The 25,631-nt window shown below is 36.8% G+C and overlaps 2 protein-coding genes across 8 annotated transcripts in view; one reads left to right on the forward strand and one right to left on the reverse strand.

Annotated features, from left to right (window-relative positions):
- LOC143212416 (WD repeat-containing protein 47) overlaps nt 1–25,631 on the reverse strand; it is a 154,312-nt gene that overhangs the window by 84,498 nt on the left and 44,183 nt on the right. For all 7 annotated transcript variants that reach the window (XM_076431238.1, XM_076431233.1, XM_076431235.1 and 4 more), the window contains 3 exons: nt 14,543–15,242; nt 13,651–14,257; nt 12,056–12,404 (listed from right to left, as the gene is read on the reverse strand). In XM_076431238.1, the coding sequence (XP_076287353.1) occupies nt 12,056–12,404; nt 13,651–14,257; nt 14,543–15,223 (1,637 nt within the window). In that variant the 5' untranslated portion in view covers nt 15,224–15,242. The remainder of the gene's footprint in view (nt 1–12,055; nt 12,405–13,650; nt 14,258–14,542; nt 15,243–25,631) is intronic.
- LOC143212402 (uncharacterized) lies at nt 18,558–23,795 on the forward strand. Its single transcript, XM_076431185.1, has 6 exons — nt 18,558–18,572; nt 19,438–19,572; nt 20,049–20,396; nt 21,078–21,228; nt 22,152–22,639; nt 23,284–23,795. Exons 1-6 carry the CDS (start codon nt 18,558–18,560, stop codon nt 23,710–23,712), a joined length of 1,566 nt encoding a protein of 521 aa, XP_076287300.1. The 3' UTR covers nt 23,713–23,795.

The following is a 25,631-nucleotide window of genomic DNA, read 5'->3' on the forward strand; positions in this document are numbered from 1 at the left end:
TGCCTGATTTTCAATTGAATTTATTTACTTTTCTATCGAGGTGTCTTGTCTTCTTCTGGCCGAAAAAGTTCTTTGATCGAGACCGCATTCGAGACATTCTGTGTGCTGTATTGAGACCGTGAACTGGCGCGAGAATGTTACCATCGAACTGTGAATCTTTATGATACAAATTAAGTAAAGTTCGTAAATTTTCAAAAGAAATTGCTGCATTTAATAATGTATAGGATGAACAATATAAATCTGATGGTAATATAATTAAAAAATATGTTGTTAACAAGCTTCATAGTTACAGTATCCTTTGCAGCTATTCTTTGTAGTTACAATTATAATAGTTACGAATTCTAGTTTTCATAGGTACCGGTAAAAATCGGTCATAAATTCCCAAAAATAAAATCATTATATTGTTCGCATATTTTAATATATTAAAAATAAAATTATTATATATTATTGTTCATACATTCGAATATATTAAAAATAAAATTATTATACATTAATGTTCATATATTTGAATATATTAAAAATAAAATTAATTAAATATCATTCAAGTATACAATATCAATTTGAACGTAAACGCGCATCAAATTAATTTCTCACGTGCAACACTAGCAGCACATGTTAAATACCATGCTACAATAAAATCGCAAGTGTATTAAAAATAATAACGTCTTCATTTTCCAAACACCGCGGATTTCTCAAACGACCGCCATTTCACCAAATATGATTGAACGCCGAGCATTGCACAAGCACATAACGTTTTCATCTCGCCATAAACGTCACCTGCGATCGGTTCACCTTGAACCAAACCAAACTAACCTACTCCCGATGCACCGTTCCCTGTATAAAGTATTTACAACACCTGCCGTTCTTCGACGTTAACGAAGCGCCGTAAGTTGAAACGGACGTTAAATCCGCGATTTCCCCTTAATCGAGCGAACCTGAAACAAAGCCGCGCTTGTGACCAATCTCGGCCGGTCACGCGCACTAATTACCAAGCTGCGTCTTGCAAAGGCATGCAAGTGGGTGGCTCGGTTACAAGTGCGACTTGCCAAGACGAGAAAATCGCAAGAAAATCGACGCCTCTCGTCGATCCTCGCACGGTGAAAGCGGCTGAAAAGAATTTTATCGATCGCTGGACACTTAGGGAACACGCATAAAGCACTTTCGAGAATTTCATTTTCTATGTATGAATGGATATATGCATCTCTTATTTGTATATCTATATTTCAGGATATTAGAGTTTCGACAGCAAATAGTTTGATGATTGTCGCTGATGCCGCAAAGAAATCCATTACAACAATTTCATATTGTTTAATGGACGCTTTATAGTGGAAGCTCTATTTTAAGTAAATGTAAAAATAATAAAAGAACGAACCAGGGAGGTATTAAGCCTGTGCACTGGAAGCTATTTTAACTGGAAAATTAAACATTTCTTCCGATCTAGAAATTTTATGGATATGAAATTGGTATGATACCTCATGCAATACCTAAATGTTTAGTAATTGATTTAGATACCGATATATTTAATAATGTAAACAATATTTTGAATAATTGTACAGCAATTTTTAAAAATAGTAAAGAGGTACACTAGTTTTAAATTAATACTGTTTTATTTCTCAATAACGCGAAAGACACCATAGATAGTCTTGTATAATCAATTTTGTTCTTATTTGCAATCAATTCTTATTTGCAAGATAACTACTGTATGATTCCATAAAATAAAGTATCCACAACGACGAGCTGGTAAAGAAACACGATTATTTCTCTACATCTTTGTTTATTGATGAAACTGTCCTACTAACAACATTAAAAATTCATCGGATACGAAGAATATAATTCAGAACATGCCATGAGTGGCATGATTGCCGAGAAAGTAAAGGTCTCGTCGATTTCCTATCGATCACCCGACAGCTGAACGAATTGTTGCTCGACGAACTTTCGCGAATTTCATCGATCAATATTGAACCTTTGAAGTGTTCAATAATCGCACGGAGAAATTGTAATCTTGGCAACGCTGGCAAATATTGTCTGTGACGTTGAGCAGCGTTTCAGCGACATCTTTCCTAAAGCATTGTTTATCATTTCGAAGTATGCACCGGAGTGAATCACTGCAAGCGACCTCGTTTGTTGAGTCTGTTGAAGGATCAAGGACTGCCGCCGATTTCAACGACCGCGCAACGTAAATTTCGCCGTCTAAATGCGTCATATTTCCCGGTTAATGAAGTGTCAGACGCTCGGGACCGTACTAATTTCGCGAATCGCGGCGCACCGTGTCAACAGGTTCACAAACCTACATCGTTAATACTTCTTCAAACGTGTAGAACAAAAGAAAGTCTCGTTAAGGCTTGTAGAATCGTTAGAATCTCCATAATTCTTTCATATATTCGAGTTCAGTGTTCCAAGATCTTCTTCCACGCGTTCGACTCTCCATTTCGTTTTTCTAGCAACAAGACGATTCGTTGTTCATCGCTGGCATTCAACCGACAGGAAGCATGCCTGAAATCTAATTAGTAGATACGTGAGACGATTCGCTTAATGGACGAGTTACTTGAACTTGGTCTCGACGAGGAAAACATTCCGGGAATTCGACGTCGCGATTATTTCTCGAGATCGAATAACGATATCGGAGATAAGAGCCTTGAGTCAGCTCCGTGACAGTGAATTTCATGTCGCGCGTACCGTGTTTGTGTAAATGTGAGGCAGAGGGAAGTGATATCTCGTTGCGCGCCATCTTACATGGCAATTACTCTTCTCTTTAACGAAATGAGGAAAGTGATTATTACTTGCTTAACAGTTTGTTGATCCCTGTGAGGTAATTTCGAACATGTAAAGACATTTCTCGTCAAAATGACGGGGTCTAATATTTTTAACTTGCGATTATTAAGATTGGAAAGATGCTTCCCTGAGGAGTTATTTACCAAATTTATTTTTTGGGGTATATACCATTGGAAAAATGGCCAAAAATTTGGATAGACACATTGTTGTTATGTTTATAAAATAATGTGAAATAGTTATTTCTAGACCTCCGTAAACCTAGTGTTAACACGCTATCCGGATTAAAAGTATTTTAGGACGAGCTAAAGATCTGAAAATTTGTATGTAGGCTAATATGATAATGCTACAGCCAGGAACAACAATAATTTTCATCTAAGATGCCCCACCTGGCTTGTGCAGGATGTCGAATATAGTCTACATTGCCCCTCAAAGACACCTAATAAAAGAAATTTCCATAAAACATTTATTTAGATTTGTATCAATACACACCATTTTTTTTAACGGTATACATTTTATTTTTCACTTCAACTCGTAAATGACTGATTAAAACAGTCAACCGGCTACTGCGATAACAATTATGATGTGCAGAGGTCTCCTTCTGAACAATGAAAGTGAGAGTCAAACAAAATTCAAGTTTACCGTAAGCTATTGTCCTTCAAAGAATGAATTCATGTCGAATATATTTGACAAAAGCAAAATCAAAATTTTCTGCGTTTGTTGCAAGAAACAGAAACCACTTGTACATAATTTTATTTCTTGATTTAACAATTTTAGTAGTTCAAATTTAATATATTCATACCTTCAATTTTTTAAATCTTATTACTGCTTCAAATTGCAACTAATAATTTTTGTTATAAATGCATAAAATCCGCAGTTTAATTATAAAAAAATTTGCCACCGAACAAACAGACAAACAGACAAACAAACAAGAAAGCGAGCTAATAAAAACGTGGTAATAAGTAGTCATTGTCGATGGTATTTCTTTTTTTACTTAGGGGTGAACTGAAAGTGAATTTGTTGGATAATAATAGGCTCGGTAAACAGCGCAGCGCCCAGAGACATCACATGTATATTCTCATTATTCATAACTTGACCAAAGACGTCCTCTGTAACCGAACACCGTTTGCAGACGAAAGTACAGACACATGTGGTCGATTACCGCAGGTTTATCACGTTGCAACCACTATAGCCATAGTCGGTTATGGAGAATCAGTTAAACTTTGCTCGCTCAGTTCGGGGTAACACGAAACCTCCATAACTCCTCCGCAGTCGAAATTTGCATCAGAGGTATTTAGAAATTTATTCCTGGATTAGCATATAGAACGCAGATTTGCTAACTTAATTTTCTAAATAATTGAACATTTAAATGAACTTCAAATTGCATGCAATATCCTCTTCGTTCGACAATGAGATCAAGGTGTAGAATGTGCTTTGCACAATCACGAAATGAAACTTTCGTATACTGTTTATACTGATACAATAAGTTACAAACGATTCTATTAGCTTGGACACCGAGCCACAAGAGTTTAAATAAAAATTATTAACTTTGTGCATTTATTATGAGAGGTTATGTTACAAATAGTGATGAGACGGTCATACTTGGTCAATGTCCAAGTGATTTTCTAAAAATTTAGCCGAAAATAATGAAGAAATGGGAATTTAATCTACTAAAAACTCTGACGTACTTATTACAGCCTTTAATTCGACATACAAATGTTACTTGAACTGTTACTTGAAATGTTTAACTCGTTTAAAAGGTTAAAACTCGACGAAAAATTATGAAGAAATGAGAATTTGTAACTTAGCGTCGTATTATAAGTCATGAATAGACTGCGGATGTTTATGCAATTTTCAATTTTTTTCGGTAAATTTTAAGAAACTGGAATTAAATAAAATGTTGTTCTCAGTGGTATGTAGTAGCTTTTATAGATCGGAAATAAAGTAAAATCGTGCTAAATTCTGTCATATTTTATATCCTCGTATTTTTCGAAAATTTTTAGAAGCCGTAATTGCATAAAGATCCGCAGTCTAGTCATGAACCTCGGGAGATCTTGAGTACCAAAAATGTGATAAAAATTGTAGGATAATTTTATTTTGTGGTTCAGATTGTAAAAATAGAAATATTTTATTTTCGAAATTGTATATCTTATTTAAGCAAATTACGATTTCTTTAAGCAAAACAAAATCTAAAATATTAAATAGTACCTATTTCAAATATTTATGTCCCCAAATAATGCTCTGCTTATAATTGATGCAGAAAATGTTTAATTTGTACAAAGACCCGCAGTCTAGTAATAATCTTTAAAATACACTGTGCCTGCTGCATACTCGGAAAGAAGTCGAAGTAAATGAGCAACACATGGCTGTGTGTAATTACATGTTCCCGGCACAGGGTTCAATTAATCATCGCGTTTAAATGCCTGAATGCCAAAAATCATCCGTCTAGACAGCGCACACCGCAAATATGCGTATTCGGCTGTGTTTTATGATTGTGTCGTCTGCATGAATGGGACAATGAGACCATAAATATGTATAACGAAGCCAAAGAGCGAGAAACGTTGACGAGACGCGAGCCACGGTCACGATTTCCCCGTGACAACCGAGCACGTACTATTCCCATACATCCGGCATCCGGAGTCGGAACAATGTCAACGGTCGATGGCCAATGAACCACGTTCGAATTCCACTTTCATTTCATCGAAACCGCGAACCACCTCTTTCCCCCGTCGACGTCATTGACAGTTATTTAGGTTACGAAACCGCGTAAACGATTGTAACACGTCGGATAAGAGATAACGAAATGCGCTTTCGGACACGTAATAGTGTGAGCACCGTGTGTGACGGTGAGAGATAGGTTCTTTCTCTGTTGTATTGTGATCACTGGACTGTAGAGTTTGTGCGCTTATGGTGTCGACGAGTTGGAAAAAATATAGCGAAATGAAACCGTCAATTAGAGCTCGATTAAGTTGCTATTTTATGTGTACGTGCTTTGAACAATTAACTGGAGAAATATGCTTTTGCATAACACGTTGAATGACGTATTTGACAATATAAAAATAGAAAATGGAGTATTTGTTACAGCAATTATTTTTTCAAATAGATCGTAACAAGGTTTGGTTTGGTTCATAGAATGTAAGAAATAGACTGCGGATCTTTATGCAAAATAAACATATTCTACATAGTTCAATAAAAATTCATTTAATCCCTTATAATAGTGTTTTTATGTTGAGAACAACATAAGAATGTTCTCAGATTTTTATCCAGTTAATTTCTACATAAATGCATCAAAATCCACAGTTTAGAAATAAATGATGATTTCAAAATTTTATATAATAATTACGTCATTCAGATTTGACTGACATAGTAGTGAAAAGTATAATCTTTAAACTTACTTTCATATGTAGAACTAGTTTTAATTCTAGAACTATGTAGTTTGAAAGGAAATTGGAACTTTCTTTCATATTCAATGAATAATGAATAAAAGTTGTAAGTCTACTAAAATCTTTTATAAGACGTAACTCTCTTAAGACGCGAAATGAAAAAGATCTGTTAATTACTAATTACACTTAATTTATTAGTTGTTTCGCAAATTTATTAGCCACTTTCTATCGGATAATTGGAAAGATTTGTGGTAGAAAATAACATTCTATATGCCACCATTTATTACCAGTGTTCATATATGTATAATATTATTATAATTTAAAAATATTGTAATGTCAAAAACTTTCCGACGTTACTGGCTATACATTATCATTATACAATAAGAATGAATTATTACATCCCCTTTTTGAATTAAGAATGCTAATTTAAAACTAAATTTAAAGTAAAATTGAATTCGATTAAAAATTCGATCAAAACCGGTGTATAGATGTTAATAATTAGAGGACATTTGCTGTTTAATGTTTCATAAAACACTTCACAAAAATACGAACTAGACTGCCATTTCATGCATTTATGACAAAAATAAATAAACGACATACAGAGCAATGAGAACATCAGAAGAAACAACGACTTATTTATTAAATCACGTAAGAAAATAAATTGTTCTCGTTAATAGTTTAGTACTTCTCATAATTGGTACAGATAATTTTTATTTTGCATGAAGATCCGGAGTCAATAAGAATTCAGTGAAAGACTTCCATTCAAAATTGATTTGAACGCAAAGTCGTTAATTTATGTAAGTGACTGTAACAATTGGATCACCCACTGTACATTTGTGTGAATGAATACCGTCCCGAAATGACTCATTCCGAACAATAGTGAATCCGCTCAATCAGTTAAATGGAACAGAACATGGAGGACGTCGACGGACGTCTGCGAGCCGAAATGGTGGCTCAATTATTATCACCGGATGCAACCGATATGCCTTTGCAGAAAAGGCGTTGGTAATTTTAGCCCGTTACATGACATTTACGAGGATACAGCCGGGAACATTTATTCGTTCGCGAAAAGGAATGCGCGCGACGTTCACGAGGGATGACTTCCCGCCGCTCCTGATTTGTCCATGGTGGATGTCTATGGTGGATGCAGCCGCGCACGTGGCCGTGAGAAAACATACTGCGTCTCACCATAACCGGTGACTTTCAAAAGAATCACCCATGCAGATCCCTTGGAATTTAACACTAACCGCACCAAGCACAAAATATCACTGATATACGTTGTTTTATAAAAATTACAAGACTGAACTTGTTTAGACTTCTCGAAATTTGTACAACACTGTGTGCTTGAATGAAGGAATTTATCTAATAATTTCTAGTGGACGCATCTTTGTAATTTCATTAATTATGAGTAGACAGCTGATCTTTATACAAAATACAAATTTTCTACCTAAATTGCAACAAACTGGAGTGAAATAGAAACTTATTATCTATCTTAATATGTTTAATAGGTTGAAAATAATGTAATAGTATTTTTAAATTCTTCTAATATTTTTACTCTTTTAAATTGCACCTATTCATTTTTGTCATAAATGCATAAAATCCGGTATCTAATAATGAGGTAGAAAATGTGGAACCGATAAAATTTGACCAGTTGTGGTACGGTTAAGCAGTCATAACATTTTATGCTGAACTCTTCGCTACTAAAGGAATGTTAGTTACGTCAATAGTATGGTAAAGTAGCCTTAAAATTTCAAAAATATTGATTAAATCCGTCAGTTGCAATAAATTCCCTTTAAAGATTAAGGGATGAGGGATTAAGGAATGGAATATATGTACAGACATATTCAACGATTAAAACTGCTTTGACGAGCAGTACAAATCGATACACTTCTCCTCGGATTACTGCGCGTCCATTATCTGGGATTAACATTAATCCCTTGCCCGACGATTTATTTTGAAGCAAACGTAATTCCTCAGATTATTTCATTTCATCGCCATCCCGTGCATGCAATTCCAAAAAGAAAGATACAAAAGCCAGACACGCCATTTCTACTTAAGTCACTGTTTCTCTCATTTTGAAAAAAGATGAATATAAAATTGTATAGCCTTATGTCAACGATCGAATTACATCAAATGGTTCTATGATTTCTAGTATTTGAAATCTTAAATTTCAAACAGAAATTGAAAGTGATTAGCCATTGATTGATATAAGGATTTGCGGAGGTGCGTTGACTTAACACAGGTTGCAGTAATCCGTGGATCATTTCATACTCGTTTATATGACAACCAAAATTAAAATGCACATAAATTCAAATTCTTTTATGAAGGCCACTTCTACCTTGCGGTTATTGGTGACCACATTTACAAGCGTTTGTACATGAAATGAACAATCGTTTGTTCGGTAGGCAACAACTATAACTAGAAACAAAAGGTTAAGAATAATAATAAAGGTTAAGAATAAAATTCAATTAATAAATACTTTAAGTTAGCTTATGAATAATCTCTTTTCTGTGTCTACTATTTATAATAGCGTGTCCCCTAATTGTATATGTTCACTCTAAATTATATGTTTTAAATATTGATCACCTTTGCATCGACAAAACTATATTAAACAGTATCTTACAAGCTAGTACACTGAGCAGAGATTATTAGAGAATATAAAGTTATGAATATATATGAAGATGTAAAGTACTATATGTAGATTATAGCTACTCTGTGGATCTTTATAGTATATAACTGGGATTACAAAACTCTTTTATGTAAATCTCATTAAGTTTTTCCAGACAAGCTCCAAACATATGACTTTATGTATAACTATTGAGACTGTCAAGATGTACTTATAGGGAGCTATTTAATAACCAGACTGCAAATCTTCATGCAATTTCCAATTATTATGGACTTTTAAGAAAGTGAAATCAAATAAAATCCTGTGTTTAATGGGAACGGTCTTTGTAGTTCAAAAACACATACAAAATCGTACTGAATTCTTTCAAATTTTATATTTCAGCATTTTTTGAAAATTCTTACGAGTCATAAATGCATGAAAATCCGCAATCTATTAACAGTAAACCTACCACGAGAGGTCAAATGACCCATATTAGTCTTTTTATTGGACAATTATTGACATTTTAAAGGTGTTTTCATGGAAATTTATTGAATATATTTTTTGACTCCGGTATATATTATAGTAAAAATCGCACAAAATACAAATAAATTTCATCAAATTTGAATTTCATTCAAATCAGTCACTTTTGATGGTCGGTAGGTTTAGTGTCAATAACTTTGTATATAAATATATTATAATAAAAATCTGAATACTGCAAAATAAATCCGAGTTACTGTAAAATAATCACTTCTAGTCCCAAACATCTAGTCTCAAAAACGCCACGACTGAATAAATCCCGCAGTGCAGTTATCATCACGACTTTGCTGCGACGTTCCCAAAAGGGTGAAGTAAAACAGATCAAACAGGGTTTCAGTGAAGCAATTAAAGAGAAGGAGAAAGTGAGGGAACGGGAGAGCGAGAATTAGAGGTCACTGTCAAGTCGTCAAAACAATTCCGTCATTCTTTTTCGCGTAGCCGGTCGGAGATGCTATTTCGATCGGCGCCGGATCGGTGTCTAGACCGAACAAGTTTATTCTCGGCGGCCGCTTTCGTGCCATAATAAGCGCGACAAAGGCATTCCCTTGCTGCCATCTGTTAGAGAATGTAGTCAACCACTCGGTGTGATTGACTGTACCCTGCGGAGTCGTGAGACGCCTCGTGGTAAACAATAGCGTTTACCGGGGATTACGCCGGCCGAGTAACTCGCTGGGACACGAGCCAAACCGCGGGCCTTTCATTTCACGCGATTCCACGGTGCTGATAGTTGCCGGTATTAGGATGCACGTCGAAACAGTACTCACAATGCACCCCCAAGCCACCAATTAGTGTATTTTTACCGATATGGTTCATTATAAGCTACTTTTAACCCCTCCGTCCCTCGCGCAAAAGTGAATAACGTTATCCGACTCGCCGACTGTAATCAATAGACTGCGGATCTTTATGTATTTACGGCTTATAAAAATGTTCAAAAAATGCTGAAGTATTTACTAAATTCAATAGAATTTCAATATAATTTCTATTTATTTTGAATCTACAATTGCTATTGCCAACGAAAATAGAATTTTATTTGGTACTTTTTCGTAAAATCTGTCTGCAAAAATTGGAAATCGCATAAACATCCGCAGTCTAATAACCAATATTTGCATATAGTCAGTAAAAAAGGTCTCCGTAGACACTTTAAAACGAAACAATTGTTTTAGAATGAGATACACTAAGTACTCAATAATGTACATTTTAATTATGTCCCTCGGGTCTCGATTATCCATCGGGCTTTAATTTATCCGGGCTGTTTGTCTCCCGATCAAGCCGGTTAATTGAGGTCCTACTGTATTTTATAACATATTATAGTATTAGTATTCTTACGTATAACAATGGATATAACGATTTATTTTATTAGGCAATCTCTTATGAGATTGATTACAGAATATAAGGTTTTCTTTCATATGTTGCAACTTCAAATTTATGATCTGAATGGGCAGCGAGACGATGACTTGGTACAACAATGATTTGGAATATCCAAATGAATTCTAATTACAACGATTTAATACGTGTATTAAAAATTCACATAATTCAGCCGTCAAAATCATATCGGATCAACAAGTATTTGTCTAATGCATACGACCTTTGGGTGAAATGTACACATTCTCCGTTTTAGATATCGTTTAAATTTGACAGCCAAGAACATGAATGGCATGTTTTTGATGCATAAGGCAGCACAGGTAGTAATGCAAAAAGCGGGTCCCTGTGCTGCCTTATCATACTAGTTCGGACTGGGAGGATGAGGTCCCGGATGAGAGGTCTTTTAGTGGATATTGGGTGAACCGAAAATCTGTTCCCTCGGAATCCCACACTACCCCCTTCTGGGGTGTACATAAAGGTATTTTTCCTCTCATCCTTAAAGAATAAAAAAAAAGATATCGTTTAAATTTGTTTGTCTCCTATAAAATTGCGAATAAAATACGAATGGAGGATTTAATGTGGAAAACGAAAAGGGATAGATATAAACCGAGAAACTGTCGCGCGCAGTTATTTTTGAGGAGGGTTGAACAAACTGTAGCTTTTGTAATTCCGAATAAATGATAAATGAATTGCCAAATATACTTTTGTCTCCTTATATTAACACCTACTCGTTCCTCGTCTGTGTCTCCAAGTGAATTTATTCCTGGTTAAATTAAAATAAAAGATAAATACGACAAGACGATAAAATAATTAGCATTGTGAACAACTTCCTTGAAAATGGAAAATTAAAGTAAAGTAACATAAACTTCAAGTAAAACTCACAAATTTGCTATTCTCTTAAAATTATTCAAACTAATCTTATCACGAGGAATGGTTTGATAAACCTCTGTATCCAATCACGGATATTGTAATTAAAATCCTACGAAACCTGAATAAATTTTGTTATTACAGTAGAACCTTGATTAACCGGCTTGGTCGGGAGACTAACAGCCCGGACAAATTAAAACCTGAGGGACATAATTAAAATGTACATTATATTATCCCAAAATAAATTATTTATTTTTGAAAATTTATTTCCCTTCATAATATAACCATATTTAAACGTATATTTGTTTATAATCGGGATCCGGTTTATCGAGGTCCTACTGTACTTGCATTTAATGTTTAGCAGCTAAGGTGTTGCTCAGAATCAGTGGCAAACGTGTCCAATTAACACAATGAGGGCGGATAAGGGTGAACATAAATGACAGTCTCGAGAAGCCACCCTCTATCCAGGACTAATCACCGTCGCAGTTTACGTCGATAAATCGGCTTACGATGTAATGCACTGTTTACTTACCCGTCACCTTGAAGTCTATTATCAACCACCTGCGGGGAAATTGGAGTCGATAATTGCCTGACCAGGTCATTCCACTCCCTTTCCCTTTGCTGGAACTTCTCCTGCAGCCTTTGCTTCTGCTTTTGATACTCCTTGAACAGGTCGCCGTTATAGCTCTGTTCGAGGTGATCGTTGCCCAGGGAGGTTCGAGCAGGTACCGCAGTGGGATCTGGGATTTTCGCAGCGACTCCAGTTGGCTTTTCAGCCAGGGAGTCCCTTCTGGAACTCCTGGCTGTTGATGGAGCTGGAGATTCCCTGCCGGCGATTCTACGCTCCGGCGTGGAGGTCGCCGAGGGATCTGCCTTAACACCTAGAACAATAAAATAACATTGTCATGTAAGAGACATCATTATCTGTTTCTAGACACAGGTTTTCCATTCCAAATTCACCCTTTCACAGACCATATTCACCTCCTTCGAAATCAGACACACCCTTTCACCATTATATCACTTTCGATGTTAATCTTAAAAATTAATAAACAACTATGTAAAATCAACGAGACTTGTTACTAAACTACTACAAATCCAACAAACTGAATGCACATAATGGAGAGAAGTTCTAGACAATGCAAGACTCTAGATGGCAAACTCTTTTATTACTAACACCATGAGTTCTTTCAGAAATTAGAATGTTATTAATCCTCTTGAAACAACTATTTCCATAGATTATCATAAATATTATATAAATACATATTTTTGTGAAATTGTCATGAACAGCAGGGGAATCGTTATGGATAAAGCTATGTGTACATTAAATAAATATCTTATGTTCATTGTTTCATACAATAAATTTTTGTCATTTTGGAACTTGTTTTTTTTGTCAAAACTTCATTTGCAAAAGTGTAAACTCGGACTGTGAAAGGGTGAATTTAATTTGCAAAAAGGTGAATGTGATCTGCAAAATTGTTGAATTTGCAAATCTTCCTCCACCGGAAGAATAGAGTCTCACATGTAGGAAAATCGAACGGAAATATTTCGCAACCGCAATACGTAAATTTGTTCCCCGTTATGACGAATGCTAGAAATGCTTGGTAACCGCATGCATAAATAAAAGACCACTGCAATAAAAAAAATACACAGCCTATTTAACCTAACTTGAACGTCTCGAATATCTCTAGAATTTCTTGCATATATTGACAAGACAGTGGGAACGCAAATGCGGTTTGCATTTTTCATGTCCATGCTCTGGGCTAGATCATGATGTCACAAGTCATTGAATGAGGATCGACCGAAAGATACAATTTTTACCGTAATACAATCAAGAAACTTGAAATTCATTAACAGAACACGTTGAATGCAATGGTGCACACTTTAATCAGTTAATTCCTTTAGAAGAAAGGTTGCGTTTGTTTAACATTACTGTTAAAAATCGGAAATTTCATACGCAGTCTAATGATGATCACTACATCTGTCTTCTATTTAAGATGGTCTAAAGTACTTAAGGATTATCAATAAAAAAAGGCTTGGTCTTCACTCATCGTCTACGCTCTTAGTAACTTAGTTGCCGGAAAGCTGCGTTATCTCTGGACCAACAGATAAAAGTAAAAGCATGCTCACCATCTGGACTCTTCGACTGTCCCCTGGTCCTGGGCGGCGCCTTCGGTTGGCCATTGTTGTTCGTTGTCTCTTGTATGGAAGGCAACTGTTGGAATTCGGCGTAACTCGAGCTAAGGAAGACGTCGCCTTCGTTCTCGAAAAGCCTATCGACGCTGGTGTTCATCAGCTTGTTGTTCTTGAAACCGGTTAGGTGAAAGCTCGCGAAAGAGGACCTCGACATGGGATTTATATCGCCGGTGGATAGTGCCATTAGCGCGGCAGACGGTATCGATGTATTTTTAGGGCCCGGACTCCTTGGGCCGAGTCCAGCTTCTAAAGCGGGCACCAAGCTCCGTGACATCATGTCCGCGGCGGATCTTGGCCTGGTGAACGGCATCGCGCTATGGGGGAAGGTCTTCGGCTTAATGGGGGTGATCAGCATGTGCTCGGTCCACGAGGTCTCCAGGGAAGGTCTTTCCAACCGTTCCACGTCCACGTTCAACGTCCGTTGCGCAAACGGCACGGCGAACGTTTCCGATGGTATACTTTGCAGCCATGAAAGTAGACTCAAGTCGGAGTCACTGAAGCCTACAGAGCCGTCCAACAATCTGGAGAAGTTCATCTCCACCTGTAATTAGAGCAGTAAACCTCTACAATAACCCCTTCGTGTGTTCATCGCTGTGATCTCACAATGAGTCTATGATTCTAAATTCTATCTAAAGTACACGTTCTACATCGTCTGACGAATGAACTAACGAAAGCTAACAAATAGGGGCCAGAGGGTCTGAAATCGGGCGAGTGTACGAAACGATTAAGCGAACAATTAACCACGCGGATCCTGATTAATATCCAGAAAGCTCTCGGCTGGTTGAATCGTTGACGTTGACGAAAGATCGGGCAATTAACGACTTACCTGCTCGCTCTCCTTCGAGCCGGTAGCTTTGGCCTGGCAGTAATTAACGCAGGACTCGTACAAGATCCCTTTGATGATCAACTGTATAAGCCGGTCGTTCTTCGCCGAGGTGACTGGATGCGCCGGGTCGGAGCTCTTTCTGTCGCCAGGCAGAAACTTCTCCATCAACGGGTGCACCTCGCGGAAGCACTGCACTCTTGCATTGCTGGGATTCCAGTCCTTATACTGCAGGTGGTCGGTGAGCCGCGGAAGGGTCAGCAATAGGCACAAGCTGCTGTACTCCTCTTTCGAGGGAGCGACCTTTTCGAGGTCGCTCAAGACTTTAACTACTTCCTCGACAGCGTTATCCACGCTACCGTTCGTCCCCGCCGCGATCAGGTTTGCCTCCGACTTGATGCACAACAGCTCGACGTACTTGTGCCGGAGGATCGAGTAGGTGAACTTCCGCATATCGAAATCCGGCAGCGCCTCCAACGGCTGGATGAACTCCAGCACGTCGTCCCATTGCCCGTCGAGGATCAGCTGACGAAGGAAGAGGACATCGTCGCTGTACTGACCGTTTATTACACCTGTCTCTCGCTCCAGCGAGAGCTGCGAGATGTGAAGGTCGCGGCTGTGGAGGAACTCCAAGGTTAGTCGTACCACATCCTCCTCGCGCAGCGTCAGATGCGCCGCCGGCATCACGTACCGAATACGCAACCTGGACAGTTTCCAGAGCACAGAATTACAGCCTCGACCTTCTCTGTCGGACGTGACGGGGTTTCATGGAATTTCTATGATGGGGGGACATACGGACACCATCGCATCGGTAACGTCCTCTGACTCGAGCAGAACGTATTACCACAATCGCGCGGCATGGGGTATTGTCTACGAGACTCATGAACCGGTTCCGATTCTTTGGTGGTTTGTGCTTTCGATTATACTGCTTCGAAACGTTATCGGATCATCTGCTATAGTAGACTGCGGATCTTTTGGCGGAATAAAACCTTTCTACCCGAATTGCTACAAACCGGAGTGAAACAAAAATTTATTTTCTTTCTTAATTTGCTGAACAGATTAAAAATAATATAACAATACTTCTAATTTCTTTGCCGTTTTAAATTCATTGTCACAAATGCATAAACTTCGCAGTCTAGTTATCAGTATTGTTTATTAGACTGTGGCTTTCATGCGCGTATGACAGAAACGAGTCGGCGCAAAACAAACTAGTAAGAACGTTAGAGCGGTTTAACTTTCCGGCAATTTATCCCTCCAAAGTAATTAAATGAACAACTTCAAAAAATACATTTTCAAAAGTTGATAATTAAAGCAGTGGTACTAAACATCATCAATTATATTGTATAGTTATTATAAGAATAGTTCGCTGTCCGAGGGTCAAGAATACAGTCTGGAAAAATGCAACCATGATCCACAGTCCAATTGCAACTTTTACTGCAACGTAACAGTCAAGGGAATAGAATGATAATGGTGGTATAAATGGAAATTAGGTTTTGATACTTGCTATGCATGGAATAATCTATTTTTTCTCGTTCAATTATAGCATAAAATATAGGAAAGCAGTTTTAATATTATACAGTACTGAATTAACTTTCTTAGAACGTTGGAACTTAAATATCTCAGAAAGTCAATGGAAAATAACAAATAAATTATCGCAATTAATAGCAAGTCATTCGGCGAAGATTATTACTAGCTACAACGAACCTTCTACAATCAAAGCTCGCTCGATCGTATCTTTTCTGCGATATACTGCTCGTAATGTTACGTGGTAACGGTAAAAAAAAAACATTAAATTTAATACGTACTATAAAAGCGAATGACTTTATCTATAATTGCTGTTAATCAGTCGTGAAACGATGGACATTCTAGTCTACGCTTACAGAGCTTTCTAAACACGTTAATGAAACATTCATGCCACCTCTGCCGGTAATCGCATGCACCAGCAATCTATCGATTCAATAAAATAACGAATAAACTATTGGTGGATACGATCGAGAGGAATGTACATACACAGATCAATGCATGGAAAATGCGAGGTAGCCAAAGTCAGAATTGTTTTCCCTCGTTACAGCCGAGCCGAACGATAAATGATCAACAACGTAGCACAATCTAATTCACTGGAATTACTGTTCGAACGAGCCGCCGTATTGCGAAACCGATTAATGGCATGCGCGTACGGAATGCGCGAAATCCATGCTTTTGCAAGTTCGTTGCACTTCGAGGCCGCCGGCCCTGCTGACATGCCCTGATTGTCGCGCGAACTGGGTGGATAGATTCGGACGTTGTTCCCGCGTTCTCCTACTGAACTACTACCTGATCGCGAATACTTAAACATGATCAAATCACGTTTGATCAATTAATAACGAATCTCTGGTCGTTTGCATCGTTTAGTGCTACCAGCCAGAGTTGGGCGAAAATTTAATCAACGATTGACGACTAAATTTCTACTCCAATCGTTAATCGCAATTAACAATTAATCTCCTAGTTTAGTCGTTAATTGCGATTAACGATTACATTCCTTTCAATTGTAATCGTCAATCGGATAATTGATTAATGATTAACTGCTGAAACTTCGAAATGAAATACGGAATCAAAACTGTATGAATACTGAAAAAAATGTAAACTGAATTTAGGTGTACATATTGTCATTTGGTCTACATGTATAATACAAACTCTGTTTACGTGCTTTTATGTTTTTTTCGATGATTTTCTTTTTAATCAACGACTGACGATTAACTTCATCAATCAATCGAATCAATCGTCGATTTTTCGATGATTTTTTTTTTTAATCAACGATTGACGATTAACTTCATCAATCGATTGATCCAATCGTCGCTTTTTCAATGATTTCTTCTTTTAATCAACGATTAACGATTAACTTCATCAATCGATTGATCCAATCGTCGCTTTTTCAATGATTTCTTCTTTTAATCAACGATTGACGATTAACTTCATCAATCGATTGAATCAATCGTCGATTTTTCGACGATTTCTTTTTTTAATCGTACACATTAATCAATCAATCATGATTAAAATTTTAATTGATTAATGCCCAACTCTGTTACCAGCTTCCTGACAACTAGGAAATTAATTTCTCTAAAAAATGTACGAAGAACAGAAATTGTTGGCGGTGCATCATTGTTAAAGAAATTAATCTTTTGAAAATCTGCTCGTATGGACAAATGCATCATTGAAGAATATACATATATTTTTATGACGTTGCATAATTCTCCTATCTTTGATACAACGATTTTATCCGTCAAAATTGAATTTCTAGCATTTGCTTAGAATTTACCCCAAAAAGGTTTTGACGAGGTCAGACTTTAGTAATAATGTTTCTATTTGTTACTTTTAAGTTGATAAGATTGGTAGTGCTACAAACAAGCTATTTGCAAATTGGTTACAAGTTGATTACAAGAACTAATCTTATGAAACTCTTTTATGTAACCGCATTCAAGCTTTTGAACAGTAGCGTACGAATATCGTCAATAAATATAAGGTTCTAGAGGCATTTAGCATTTTAACTGCCATGTTCCTCTCACTGTCGCGTCCATTTTTGCACACGTGACCACGGAACGCTGTCGGAAATTATTCATACGTTAGCCAGGTAGCCAAAGAAACGTTACCGATTTCCGTATTGGTTGGATATCCAGCATGGTACGGATTGGTTGGAAAAGTTTCCCGGATTCGAAGCGAGTCGGATTTCCATAAACGTCATTATTATACAGCGTCCACGTGACGCCCAGATTCTATCTCGTCGCCGGAATACATTGAGCTCGCCAAATGGTGAGCCCACTATTTTGCACAGCGTTCTGGGATCGACCGATTTATATTCCCCTAGGCAGATTTGGACGGTATGGAAACTGGCTGAGATCGAGGTGCAAACCACCTCGAAAAGGGAAGAACGACAGGCCCTGAAATCGATTTCCCGCATGCGATGTTCGAACTTTACTTGGAAACTCCGTTCTGAAGACAATGCAAAATCGTGTATCACAGTTCAGATAAAATAGGATAAAACATGGCTACATGGAGTGTAATTATTTTGTTTTGTATTAGGTTGTTGCATATAAAATGTCTGATTTTGAACAGTACCATTAAACAAACGCAACTTTTTTTCTAAATAAACTTATTGATCAAATTGAGCAGTATTGTAATCAACGTATTCTGTCAATGAATGTTAAGTTCCATCTTCATTTACAAGCTTGTTATATATTTTACCATTAGCGAATAGTACGTTAAGTGATCACCACATCAATGCAAAAATCACACAATGCTATTGTCAATATATTATTTTGATTCACATATGAAAAGAAATCACGACAGTCCGGTTGATTGACGTTAAAATAAAATTTATTTGCAAATAAAATTTGATATCTAAATTAAATGTGAAGATAGGATATTAAGGATTAGATATGTACCTCAAAGTTTTATCTAATAAATCTGTATAGACTATAATAGAATTTCTTGATCAAAACGATAAGATTTACATTCTAAAATCGGACATCTCATATGCAACAACCTAATACATAGAAAATACTGAATTAAGGTTCTCAGATCCTGCAGATCCCTTAAAGGTACCTTGGAGTGCCATTTCCGAAGAAATTTAATGTAAATGGACTCTTAAACTATGATCGGTTTAATGGCCCTGTTATTCATTGACTAACAGAATCATTTTGTTAAAATGTAGCAATTATATTATACATATGTAGTATAGCAAGCTCACGTGATTTACAAGTCAATAATAAGAACAATACTTGTTGATACAATACTTGTTGATGAAACATCGTGATGCTTTAATCGAACAATGAAATACGTGTTACTGAATTTTCGTGAGGAAAGACCGACCCAGAAATCGATTTCGCAAATTGTCACATGCTTGCAACATCTTCGTTTGGCAGAAGTGCGTGCCTAGAGAAATTCGCAAATTCGTGGTGTCAGCAACTGCGAGGATTCATTTATACGACTTCGGAGCTGCGAGTCGCAGTTCTGATTGGAGCGTCATTGACGACTGCGAAATGACACAGTTGATATTGGTGAGTACCTCGATATTTACGAAAGTTATTGGACCGAAATGTTTCCTGTATCCAGACAGACAATATTCATTGTGCCGCTGAATATGTTGGCAAAAGTTTCACAAAAGAATAATTGAAAACAAAAATGGCTCATCATCGTATTATTACTATTATCATTTGTCTCTGATAAGTAGACAGCGAGTAGGTATAATCTAAGACAGTAAAAGCATTCAAAAAATTTAAACGTGCTGTTATAACATTTTCAACCTATTAGATACATTAAGAAATACATTATTGTTGCAATTCAGATAAAAAAATTTTATTTTGCATAAAGATTCGCTGTCTACTAATAAGAATTTCACAAATGTGCACATCTTCACACATATCGAAACATTACTATACATTCTGTGTCAGACACACTAATATGAAAACGAAATTGAAATAAATGTTTCGATATTATATTTTAAGACACTGAATTTATTAATCAAATTTGATAGATTTCAGTGGTCGGTCTTTTGATCGGCAACACCCTCGCCGATGTCCTGGTACAACCTGGCTACGGACAACCGAGTCCTTCGTTGCTTTCACATCCGCTAATTCAACCACTTTCAACACTTCCACAATTTGCAAGCCCCGGACTGCTCCAGCCACGCAATCCCGGATATTATCTGGAGCTTCACCCGGTCCACGGGAATTTGGGACACCCTACTGGTGGATTAGGGTTTCTACAAGGTCACGATTTATCAGCCCTATCGAGACCAGATTATAGACGCCTCAACGTTGGAAGGCTTGGAGGTCTTGGACATCCTGGCAAGCATGGTTTCATTCCACCCCACATTCCTGTTGTAAGTGATGGGACAATTCACGTGGGTTTTCTGTGATGGCTAGATTGTGAATTTTACGTATTCGTAGCATTTCAATTTCCTGATACTAAATAACAAAGAATGTACGCTCCTCTAGTCATCATTTTAATTAAATTCAAAGCACAAGGTTGAAGAAAGACCAATACAATTTATGCATAACAGTCGAAGGAAGAAGGCCAAGTTTCTTGTAAACATTCCTTCATACTAAATATTAATATACACAAGAAACCGGTTCATCTCGATTTCAGAGAAACGAGTGATATTCGCGTGCATTAAATTCGGTTGGAAATCTCCGCTTCGATATTAAAATGCAAATTAAGACTGTCATGAAGACGATCACCCACTGAGTACTATGAATTTTCAGTTCCACGAAATAATGATAGTATTATCCTACGAATATGAAGTTCTTCAGGTTTGTTTGCAACATTGAAGAAAGAAAATCTTGGGCGAGAATCATCAATTCTCGCGTGTCAGTGCATTTGTCCTAGATTTCTTTGCGTAGCTGCAATGATTCTTTGTCTTTAACAATTATTTTTACATGAAGGAAGCGACTGATACTCAGGATTAGTAGATTCTGTTTGAAATGTTCATGACTCCGACTTAATATTATATAGCAAAGGGTTAATATTAGAGTGTTATCAATTAACCAAACACTTTCCTCAGCCAGGACTTCGCAGATTCAGAAGGTCCACTGGTGAGCTACGCGATCCCGGGGTTCAACGGGAAAAACGGAGCGAACCTGCTGTGGCCACGAAGTCGACCCTAAATGGAGACAGTCCGATGGTCGTTGATCTGTTAAATCAGGACACGGAAGGTACGAATAATCTAGACTAGATATATAAATGAAATGATTCATTCACATCCGCTCTTCTCTATTAGCAGAATTTGATTTTCTTCGCTGATAGATTTAATGAAACTGTGCTGCATTTCCATTGACTTTATAAGTACTCTACAAGATGTTTACATGCTGCAAACATATGAACAGTCACAGTCTACTTATTGTGATTGATTCTGCATCAATTGCTAGAAACTCGAGCCAAAGAGAAATCTCTTTCTTTAATAATTGCAAGAAGTTGAAAGTAATATATTGGTATTCATTCTAGATCTTTCTCCTGTTTCAAATTTCACCTACTGATTTTTGTCATAAGTGCATAAAATGCGAAATCTACTTATTGCATATGTATTGAGACATCCCCTAAGTAATACGACTGTTCTCATGACCATTAGTGTTCTATGCATGTGTTTATCCCTTGATTTTCTATAGTGATAGTTTTCTGTTTCACCTTACAAAAATATGCATTTATAGTAAAATTGAGTAGATGAAATTCAAAGTTGTTCGAAAATTCGAATAATTGAAGATGTCAATATACTTACGATACCTCCTCTATTAAAATTATTAAGTATTTCTTTCCTTGAATATTATTATATTCAATTTGGTTTCTATTTCTTGAAATCGATGCGAATAATTTTTATTTTGCATAAAGATCCGCAGTCTAGCAATAATATATGTAAGAAGGTAACAAATATTCGTTGTGGCCAGGGTTTTAGTTAAAAATTGCTTTTCAATTTATGCAAGTGGCTTCAATAATTTGATCATCCACTACATACCATGATAAAAATCGGAATAAATTCTTGTCATTTTTATAAAGTAATATAAAATAGTTTAGAACTCCGTAGATCTAGTGGATCTAATAAGAAACAGAGGCTAGACTCTAATGAAGTTATTCTACTCGACAGAGAAACACGTGGAGGTCCGTCACAGTAAAAACGCTCATACAAGGTCCTCTTCGACTATATTAGGCCTGAATCCAGCGAGCATGTATCCCGTACAGAATCAATACCGGTTCGTCTCGATGCCAACCTACGGTCCCTATCAGCAGGTCGTCAACGAACATCCCGAGATAGCAAACCAAATGAATGCCCGTACCGCGATACAGGAACAAGCAACACCGCAGGATCGAGCCACAACATCGGCGCAGAATACAACTCCCCGAATAAACCCCGCAGATTTACAGCATGCTATGCTGCTGCAACAAACCTATCAGCAAAGTGGAACGTCGCAGACCGCCGTAGATGACCAACAAAGAAATTATCCTGACCCTAGACCCGTGACCACTACTCAATCGTCGACCAAGGCGCAGAAGAACGACCGTAACAAATTGAAAAACACCGCAGTGAGTACCACTTTCTTCTCATTTAATGCCTATCTGGAAGGCAGTACTTTTGTACCAGAATGACGGGTACTTAAAAGTTAATTGCGCCAAGTTAATGGAACTATTAATGTCAAAGTACTTGAGGGAATACACTCGTTAAGCCGTCGAGCTGGACACATTTGGAATAGAATGTATTGGAAATAGCGGTTGTGTGATTCAACATTATGTCACTTCTTAGTGCCATTTACATTCAGATGACATAGAGTTTCAACATCTATGTCACTTCTTAGTCTCATTTACAGTACAGAAATATTTGAAAATATTCACTTTTTAATTTCTCTTCTCAACATAAATGGTTTTTTAAGTATTGTATGTCTAAAGATTGAAAGCTTCTATTAGGTAGACAATTACTTTCAATAGTTACCATTTGTACTTACAAGGCACTACTGAAATACTTGTTGCATTCACATGAAACTCGATTACATACCAACAGATGAAATTCAAAATTGGACTTCTCAAATGTTTGTGTGAACATTTAGGGAACAATTATTCCTGTAGTGCAGAAATGATTTTTATAACATACGAGCATTGTGTAAAACTTTATTGTTCAATTATTTTCAAGAATTCATAGCTGTAACCATAAGCGTACGGTTACTGTTATTTTGTGATAGCTATCGTGAATTTCCTATTTTCTAACTAACGAACTAATGATCCAGACGTCCCGGGAATCCAAAATCGCAGTACCAACCGACGACCAGGAGATAGTAGGCTCGTCAGCAAAGCACCACAACATCAAAATACATGCGCACATACATCGCGGAAAGTTTGCACCCCGCAACAACGTCATAAATGAAGCTTACACCACCTGCCCCTGCTCGAATCCTAGCTACGTGGTTTACAACGAGAACGACGAAACAGCGAATAACTTAGCGTACACGCAACTCGGTCCCCAGCAGCCGACGCAAGTTTTTCAACTTGCACCTGTTCAGGAGAATTATCTACCGAATAGTGGATACGTAGTTTTACCCCAGACATACAGCAATCCCATTGTCAACTGTGACAGGGAATATCCTTCTAGTTTGACGGGAACATACTACACAATGCCAGACGGCACCACCTTGCCCGTGGAGTATCAATTAGGATAATAGGCGACTAGATAGATCAAACGACTAGGCTAGTTCAACATTTATTTATTAATATACTGCGGTTTTGTAGAAATGTAAAAATTTTTTAAAAATAAAAGTAGGTGCAGTTTGGATCTTGTTAAATAAATCTCTTTGAATTGATCTTATCAAGGAGCTATTTTATATATTCTACGGCACTGAGCGTGTCGATCCTTTTATTGTTTCAAACTGCACCTACTTTTATTTTTTTTAATTAATTAAAATTTAATTTTAATTTTAATTTAAAACCGCAGTCTATTAATAAATAAATGTTGAACTAGCCTAGTCGTTGATCCAGCAAAGTTAAAGTTCATCACGTTGAATGCTACTTTTAGATTCTACAAAATCGAATGTAATCCGAAAAATTAGTTTGTAAAGATAGATGAAGTATCACTCATATTCAAGAATACTGACGTATTAAAGTTATTTAAGAAAGAAAGATTTCTATTTTTGCAACAGTTGCAGACTATTTATTACTGAACTGGGGATTTCATGCATTTATGTCAAAAACGAATTGGCGTCATTTAAAACAGTAGCAACATTAAACGAATTTAAAAATGTCAATATATTGTCTTCAGCTCGTTAAGATTATTCAAGAAGAAACGGAAGGTCTATACTCTATACGATTACTGTTTCTTGTAATTGATGCCGATAATTTTTATTTTGCATAAAAATCCGCAGACTATTTATTACGTTTTCTGTGGCTCACGTTGGACCTCCATTATGCCTCGAAAGTATCATCGAAATCCGTCCATATCAATTATCGATGTAATATATTTGAATAAATATTCGACCGTTTATTACAAACCTCTCTTTTTCTCTCTCCTTTTTACCCCCACTCTCCGGGGTTCTTTCTCCCTCTCTCTACCCCCATAATAGTTTACACCTCGAGTAACTCGGCGACGCTAACGAGACGCCTGCGTCTAATTGGCCTTTAGTACGCGAACCGGATTTAAGCGTCGTTACGGTAGTCCTACAACTTAATCGCGGAAGCGATCCAAAGAAGCTGTCCTCCATCTACCCTGATCATTTTAAACTTACAGCCCCGTGTCTTGCGTAATTTCGCGTGAAACCAACGCCACGGATCGAGAAGGAAACAGTTTTCCCCATCGTCCTTTCCATTCCGGTTCGTTCACGCGTCCCCGACTCGGCTTCGTACAAATTATTTCCTCGTGTTATTAATATGTTATGTCGGGTGATCGACCTTTTTTTGATACTTCACGCCGAACCTACATTATGCATTATACGTGATGCATTATAAACGAAATACCTATTGAATTTATTTAGAGTTATTGTGGATTTTTATTGTGTGTTCTTGAACAATGAAATTTATCTAACAATTTTCCGTGGGAACGTCTTCATAATTTCAATAATTGTACAACATAAACGTGACTATTTTATGTTAGAACTAAAGAGCACTTTAGTTTGATATAATGTTCTGCTAATGTGTGTATATGTATAATATTACATATAATATTGTACTTCATTTTACTCAGTGCAGCAGAAATAAATCTCATTTGTTTAAAATGCTTAATAAAAAAACTTCTTGCAGTCTAGTAATGTTTAGAAGTAAATCAAGATCAGGAACAACTCTCGATGCAATATTTGCAAGACATGTAGGGAAAATTGAATCAAGAATATTTATATCATATTTTAGCTATCACAAGCCAATTGTTTCAATGATAGAATCATAGAAAATCATAGAACATAGAAAAAATAATGAACGATCAAAATTTGCGACGCAAAGAAAGAGAGCAATATGAGAAAGAAAGAGACATAGTTCCTTCTTTGCGTCGCAAATTTCGATCGTTCATTATTTTTTTCTATGTTCTATGATTTTCTATGATCCTATCATTGAAACAATTGGCTTGTGATAGCTAAAATATGATATAAATATTCTT

This window comes from Lasioglossum baleicum, chromosome 9, assembly GCF_051020765.1.
Source record: "Lasioglossum baleicum chromosome 9, iyLasBale1, whole genome shotgun sequence".
NCBI classification, from domain to species: Eukaryota; Metazoa; Arthropoda; class Insecta; order Hymenoptera; family Halictidae; genus Lasioglossum; species Lasioglossum baleicum.